The 8,233-nt window shown below is 40.0% G+C and overlaps 1 protein-coding gene across 1 annotated transcript; it reads right to left on the bottom strand.

The window, feature by feature from the left end:
- Nucleotides 1-367: 367 nt before the first annotated feature.
- Nucleotides 368-7,558, bottom strand: LOC149110042 (uncharacterized). The gene is made up of 4 exons (XM_089291999.1): nt 7,292-7,558; nt 6,522-6,612; nt 2,033-2,146; nt 368-1,142 (listed from the first exon to the last, which is right to left on the bottom strand). Exons 1-4 carry the CDS (start codon nt 7,515-7,517, stop codon nt 842-844), a joined length of 732 nt encoding a protein of 243 aa, XP_089148125.1. The 5' UTR covers nt 7,518-7,558; the 3' UTR covers nt 368-841.
- Between the last annotated feature and the right edge of the window lie 675 nt (nt 7,559-8,233).

Raw genomic sequence — 8,233 nt, 5'->3', positions numbered from 1 at the left:
CACTTAGTAGACAACTGTAAAATGGTCTATTGTTTTCGACACACAAGTGAAAGATGCTCCAATTCAGTTGCTTTCATAATGCCCTGAATAAGGTCCACGAACAGGTCAACAGGGCCTTTCCAAAACACTGTTAAGTGACCTTATCAATTGTACAACATAACCGTTAAACGCCGTGAAACGAAATGGATATTTAGAAAATGGAAAGAGAATGACAAAAGGGAGAAAGATTGCTCATTTCAGACCATTGATGGCTATATGATATTTTTCATGGTGGCTTGAAAGTTTGGAACTTTAGAGGATTTGTACGGCTCTGCCATCACGAAACACTTTTTTCAACACAAATCTTCATTATTTTGAAAAATTAAAATCCACCATAAAAAATTATTTATTATTTGACATCAATGGCCTTGAAAAAAACGACAGCCTTACACATTTCATCCAATACTTCCATTTCGTGTGAAAAGATCACATGATGGTGAAGAAAATTCAACACGCTTCACACCATAGAGGGGAATGATTATGAAGCTCGACATGGGGCAAACAAAGATGCCAAGATTAGTGTTGGAAAGTCCACGACAATACACCATCTTTTGTTTCGCGCTCATACACCATGAATGAATTAAGTACCCGAAACTTTTCTATTGGTTAATTCCTCAGTCAGTAGTAAACAACTATTGCGTTTTGTGCACGGTCAAGGCCAAAAATGCGAACAAAAACATACAACAACAAAGAAGTTTGTCGGGTTTCATAACCATTCCCCTCTATTAACTATGCTTAAAAGAAAATATGGCGACCGGAAATAGAAGTCAGGCTACGTGACCGGTGCGACTGGAAGAGCACGTCAATTTGCGTCAACAGTGAGGAAAGTAAGTTTTCTTCCGGATCGTTCATTTATAAGCTCTTCTTCTTCCAGTTCATCTAAGTCGTCTAAATCTTTGGGTCCAATGTCATCCTCTTCTAGCTCATCCTCGAACATATCCTGCAGTAGGACATCGGCGTTTTTCTTCTGTTGTTTCGGCATCTTGAATCTTAAACCAGTGTCCATCGCAAGATGTTCCACGGAGGTAAACCCACCGTTGCCCACTGCTTCGCTGACGTCATCGGTGGACAGCAAAGACGCTGCTCTTTCTCTTACAGGACACCTAGAAATATAATAGGTGTGCTGCGGTATAGGGGCTTTTTTTTTTAATACGATTATCAGTTGAGTAAGGCGTGACGGAAGTTTGGTAACCAGGTTTTAATGTTCAACTTGCGTTGTTGTCACGGGCAGCTGGTTCCGTTTCCAGTGGCAACATGTCGGCCTTTGACGTCATTAGCAGCAAAGCGCGCGGAATTGGAGGCGGCGACGATATTGTTACCATTGGAAACGAGGAAAGTTGCCCGTGGCAACGCCGCTCGATTCCGCGCTCACGGCTACGCCCCTCGCAGTTGTGCCCCAACGCGAGCCTGCTCGCAGACTATCACGAAACCTCCGTCGCGCCTTACTAAACTAATAATCGAAGTAAAAGGCTACCATAAAATTATTGTTAGTGAGGCCTAGAGAACAAAAAGAAAATAAACTAATACCCATGCATTTGTTCAACTTAGATGGCTTGAGTGGTCTAAACCTTTTACGCAGAATTTCAATCTATCGAAGCTCATTTTGAAAACGAGGCAGCATGGGCGGAATATTTGCGTAACTGTTTTATTTTTGGAAAGGGGGGGGGGGGGTAATGGTACAATAAACAGCCACAAAGGAATGGAACGCGGGGAGGAACGGACCTGGAGCTGGAGTTGCCTCGGCAAGACAATCAACAAATTGATGACGACATTTTCTGGAGCAGTTTTTCTCGTAATATATCGATGTGTGCATTGTGTATTATGTCAAACTTGAGAGATTGTGTTTTATCACATTTCCGACGACCATCGAAGTGTTGGGAAATTTGGTAAAACACCGTCTCAATCGAAGCTAACAACAGGGGAAAACGGAGAAGTAATCACGGTTATATGATTTCCTTTATTTATGAATTATTATTAAGTTTGAGAAACTCACATTCCTACACCGATGCCTTTCTCTTCTATTTTCTTGCTGATTACTGTCTCTATCTTTCCATGCGTGAAAGAATACTCCAGCATAAAGGCTTCTAAAATGAACGCTACAAATATGCTGAAAGAGAACGAGATAGACAGAGAGAAGAAGGTTAACTCAGTGTGGAATCTGTGGGGACGAGAAGAAGCCTTGAAGATTTAGCTCACGAGAAAAAAAACACTATAACTGGTAAACATATACAACTAAACAAGTACATTGAACAAATCAATCTTTGATTCTGATTGGGCAAAGTATGGTTATCAAAGGCCAGTAAAAAGCTTGGGCAACAAAAAGCAGATATAATTTTTTTGCAAGAAACTTATTCCTCGCTCGATACTATCGGAAGATGGGAGACGGAATGGGGAGGCAAAATCGTATCTAGCCACGGTTCGTCTCATAGCTGAGGAGTTATGATTCTTTTTAAACCACGGCTTGACATAAACATTGGAAAAATTGCCTCAGATGATCACGGGAGATATATTTTAGCAGAGATTGTTATTGATAATACTAAAGTTGTACTGGTTAATGTTTATGCACCAAACGATCCAAACCAACAGGTTGTATTCCTAAGGGGGCTTTCAAATAATATCCTCGGTAAATATGGAAATGAAAACCTTGTGTTGGGTGGCGATTTTAATTGCGTAATCGGCACTTTAGACAAAAGAGGTGGCAAACCTGTTGACATTAGAAAAGCATCGACTATTGAACTCAAGGCTTTGATTAAAACGCATAATCTGCTCGATACCTGGCGCTACAAAAACCCGGACTCATTTGGCCCTACGTGGGCGAACCCCTAGATGAAAATACAATGTAGACTAGATCACCTCTTCATTTCAAATCAACTGAGTAATCGAATTTGCGAGAGCAAGATAATTCCAAATATTTATTCTGACCACTCTGCAGTCCTGCTCTCTATATCTTTCACCGAACACGAACCCCCTCGTGGGCCCGGCTTCTGGAAATTTAACAACTCGTTGTTGTCGGACACGAAATATGTAGAATTATTGAATTTCTTAATTCCAGAGTTCGCCAAAAAGCATCAGAGAACTGAGGACAAGGGTTTGTTCTGGGAAATGATTAAAATGGAAATCAGAGCATTTACAATAAAATTTTCGAAAAAAAAAGCAAAAAGCAAGCGTGACGAAGAGTCTGCCCTTTTGTCGGAGATGATCAGGCTGCAGTGCAAGCTCCGACAGCGTACAGCGATTCCCTAAGGAGCGAAATAGAAAGAGTAAAAACCAAGCTTTCAAAAATAGCAAGCGTTAAGACGCGTGGCACGATTATACGAAGCAGAGCGCGCTGGTATGAACATGGCGAGAAAAACAGTAAGTATTTCTACAATTTAGAAAAAACAAACCAAAGGAAAAAACATATAACGGCCTTAAAAGTCAATGATCACGCAAAATTAACCGACCCGAGGGAGATTCTTGAAGAGGAAGAGCGCTTTTTTAAACAGATATATACATCAAAAAACACGAATCCGAACGGCTCGGAGTTTATCGAATTCTTTAATACGGAAAATGTATTGTCAGAAGAAACTGCAAAAATGTGCGAAGGCATTATGTCTATCGATGAATGTAAACGAGCGCTTATGACGATGGAAAGCAATAAAACACCAGGTACAGATGGCCTCACTTCAGAGTTCTGTCGCTTTTTTTGGAACGCTGTTGGTAAATTCATGGTGGAAAGTTTTAATTATGCATTTCAACACGGATCACTTTCTATCTCTCAACGACAAGGTATTATCTCTTTAATCCCAAAAAAGAACAAGAACGCGGAATATTTAACAAATTGGAGACCAGTTTCGCTACTTAATGTTGACTACAAAATTGCGACCAAAACTATCGCTCTTCGCTTGGAAAAGATCTTGCCAAGCGTAATACATCCTTGTCAGTCCGGCTACGTAAAGGGTAGATTCATTGGAGAAAGTATCAGACTAATAGCAGACACAATGGACTTCACTAAAATCAAAAATATACCAGGTATAGCTGTTTTCTTAGATTTCGAGAAAGCTTTTGATTCAATTGAATGGGACTTTATCCAAAAATGCCTTGAATCTTTCAACTTTGGACCAAATCTCCGGCAATGGGTCAGCGTGTTCTATAAAGACATCTCTAGTTGTGTCATTAACAATGGCGTTGCCTCTAAACACTTCTACTTAGAAGGCGGTGTCCGTCAGGGTTGTCCCCTTTCAGGCATACTCTTTGTTATCGCTATGGAGCTTCTTGCCCAAAGTATAAAACGGTCAAAAGACATCAAGGGCATACATATCCAGGGAAATGAAGAGGTCAAGCTCACACAGTATGCTGACGACACAACTACCCTTCTTGCTGATGTCCAGTCAGTTTCTAATTTATTTTACTTACTCTCACTGTTTGAAAAGTGCTCTGGCCTAAAAATAAATCAGGCAAAATCAGAAATGCTATGGCTTGGCTCCATGCGCCATAGGAAAGACGCAATTTGCAACCTCCAAATCAGCGATGATCCCGTTTACGCGCTCGGTGTGCATTTTACCTATAATATTGAATTGTCTCATAAGAAAAATTTCTTTGAAAAATTAGCATCCCTAAAGAAAACCTTAAGTGTCTGGTCCCGAAGAGACTTATCTATATACGGTAGAATAAATATTGTTAAAACGTTAGCCCTCTCCAAACTTGTATTCATCTCCAGTGTTAGGGAGACTCCAAAAAACTTTGCAACAGAGGTCAATAAAATAGTGTTCGATTTTATCTGGAAGCAAAAACCCGCCAAAATAAAAAAGACAACCCTCATCAAGAAGAAATCGGATGGCGGTCTTGGCATGAAAGATTTTGTACTTTTCGATAAGGCTTTGAAACTAACTTGGGTAAAACGGCTGTGCTCAGACTCAGATGCACCGTGGAAGTATATTCCAAAATCGTTTCTCTCTACTGTCGGCGGTACTGACATCTTTCAATGTAATTATGACTACAACTTTCTTGATCTTAATGGCCATCTTCCTGAATTTTACAAACAAATTATTCATCATTGGCAAGAAATCGTGTCCACGACACCTCACAGCAAGACCGAGATACTGTCTCAGACAATCTGGAACAACAAATTCATTACGATTGACAAAAAAATGGTATATCTACCTCATTGGCACCGAGCAGGTATAAAGCAAATTTCAGACCTTTCTGACGAGCGTGAAAATTGCTTCCTGCCTTTCCTTTCCTTGCGCAATAGATACATGCTAAATTGCAACTTTTTACAATATTATAGTCTTTTATCTGCGATCCCTCAAAGTTGGAAGAAGCTCCTTCACGTTAATTCTGGCGACTCTACTACACCTCCGCCGCCAATCTGTAATATAACGTGCAAGATGTTATACGACAAACTGTTAACCTTAGAAAATCTTCCTCCTCCCACTTCAGAAAAAAAACTCTTATCATACGGCATCGCAAAAGAGAATCTAAATAAAATTTATCTTCTGCCTTTCACAGCCACAAAAGAAGTTAAATTGGCAATGTTTCAGCACAAAATTATACACAACATTTTAGCCACGAACAGTATATTATACAAAATGAACAAGGTTGCCTCCCCATCCTGCCCTTTCTGTCCCTCTGATAGTCAAAACATACGTCATTTGTTTATTAGCTGTCCGCAAGCGTCTTCCTTTTGGTATAAGTTCCAAAGTTGGTATTCTACTGTAAGTAACGCGAGTTTACTTCTCTCCGAGCCAGAGGTATTATTTGGAATTACTCGTCCTTGTACTCACCGTTTGACCCTCAACCACCTCATAATACTAGGGAAATATTTTCTTTATATCAACGCTCTAAATAATACTATGTTCGTTTTCAGCGACTTCATCTCATTAGTGCAGGATAAAATCGAGATAGAAAAATATATTGCTGCCACGTCGAATGGCGAAAGGGAATTTCAACAGAAGTGGAAATTCCTTCTCACCATTTAAGGCGTTTCCCTTAGTAATTAGTTGCAAGGTCTTTGTTTCTCTTTGTTTTGTTTGTTTTGTTGTTGTTGTTGCTGTTTTTTTCTATAATTAAGTAATTACATTGTATTGTAACTCCTTAAGTAACGTAATGTGTAAGTCATAATAAGCAATCAATGTGTATGGTAAGTAAGTAACGTAATGCCAAGTATTGTAAATAGGTGTTTTTTTTATGTATTGTAAGTGACGTTTGTAAGACGGTAAAAGCATTAGAAATAATAATAATAATAATAGTGATGATGATGATAACAACAATAATGTAGTGTATTGTAAGTAGGTTAGTTATTGTTGTGAGTAGAGTAAGGCAATGTAAGTAATTATGTGTTTAGCAATAATAATAAAAAAAAATAATAAAGAAATAAATAAAAGAAAAAAAGAAACCCCCCCCCCCCAAAAAAAAAAAAGCTTGGGCGAGTGGAAACGACACCAGCTATAACTTGCTTGGAATAAATGGATGGTAAATGACACAACTAGAAATGTACTTACTTTAGAACCACAATAACACAGAGGAGATGAAATGAGAGAAAGTAGAGCCTGGCAAACTTGTTTGTGACCCGAACATAGCCTTGAGTAATGACTGAATAGGTGTTAAAGCCAAAGACAATAAACCTTGAAGTATAAATAAAAGTTATCTACTTAGCCGAGAGGATGAGGTTGATTGATGTGAAATTAGAGAGCTTAAGCAATGACGACGGCGGTCTCGAGGACAACGCCAAGTAAAAAATGAATTTCCATTCTACCTTAGAATTTCTCATTTAACTAGATCTTTTCAGTGCGTCTATTGCTCTCAAAACTTGCTCAAGCTAAATATGTAACGCCAGCGTTCAATTCCAAATGAAAATACGAAAAATTAGCCGCCGTCGTTCGTGTTCTCCAAAATACACAGAACTTGGTCATTTCATGTGGTTGTTTTGCAGAGGACGGCTAAGAAATGTACCAAGAATTATAACGCACCTGCACGGATACTGTTCTTCTCGTTAAACCTTTTGTTTGGTGACGTTCTCGTTAATGTTGCCGTCGTGGTTTGCTTAAGCTCTACAATTGGGACTTGAGGGAAGACGTAGGGGAGGGAGGGGGGGGGGGGCAGGGAGAGCGCATGACAAGACTCAAAATATTATAACCTCCTTGATAAACTATTCTGGATACCTTGCTAGCTGGGGAAATAACAGCTCGAGATTTGGACTCGTACATTATCAGATCCTGCGTCAATAGACCGCTGTAAAAGTAGATACATCTATTTCAAATTTAAAGGATACTATGCCATTGATTTACAACCATCAAGTCAAATAACACCTTAAACGATCTCATGATGTTATTAAAGTTGTTATTACAGTAGCGATCTGCATAGAAGTCAGAATCTTTTAGCTTAATGTTCCCACAAAACGCTGTGGCTGTTAGATTTCCTCCATCGCTCACGTTACTGTTTGTGGACGGGTAACTTCCCTCCGCCTTGATTAAATTACCAAACAGCTCCATTCCCATGATGGCGTAAATATAGTATAATACCTAAAATAAAATGCAAAAGAACGAACAAAAAAAAGCGAAAAAGTGAAGTTTAAGCAGGATTTTTAGCCAAGAAAAAGTCTGACCTCCAGTACAATCCACTATCACAAAATCGAACAGTTTGTTTAGTCTCAGAGTGCAAGCAGGCCCCGGGGCTCCCATTAAAAAAGGACGGGGAAGTTCGTCGGAAATTTTGAAAAGAACCCCTGAGAGGTATATGTACCAAACTCCTGTTCTGTGGGCGTGGCTTGAAAAGTTTTTCACCTCTAAGAGGTAAAAATAGAAACAACACATGATCTCTTGTGATATTATTTGAACTCAATACCCTAAAAGGCACCGCAACAACCTCGTTCCCAGGGTCTTTTCCCTGGCTTGGGCGCCCAAGCTAGGGAAAAGACCCTGGGAACGAGGTTGGCACCGCAAAAGCTTCCGCTGGGAACCTCTTGAGGCTGAACACCATTAGGGGTACCAAAACCGCGTTTTTAACCCCTAAAAGGTACGACAAGCACCCCCGTACTTTTATACGTGAGTCCCCTCCCCGGGGGAACAATCACATCTTTGACTGCGTTGAGTCTCACACTCGCGAGAGGCGAAGAGCCAGTCCCCTGGCGAAGCGATCCGGCGGGGAGGAGTCTGGTGAACAGGCCCCAACAATGTGAAAAAGATTGAAAATTTTTCCAAGAAATCTGAGCTGC

This window comes from Orbicella faveolata, unplaced genomic scaffold, assembly GCF_042242905.1.
Source record: "Orbicella faveolata isolate gen_17 unplaced genomic scaffold, um_ofav_v1 contig_24, whole genome shotgun sequence".
NCBI classification, from domain to species: domain Eukaryota; kingdom Metazoa; phylum Cnidaria; class Anthozoa; order Scleractinia; family Merulinidae; genus Orbicella; species Orbicella faveolata.
The sequence above is the reverse complement of the archived record's forward strand: the minus strand, read 5'-3'. Positions and strand labels throughout refer to the sequence as shown.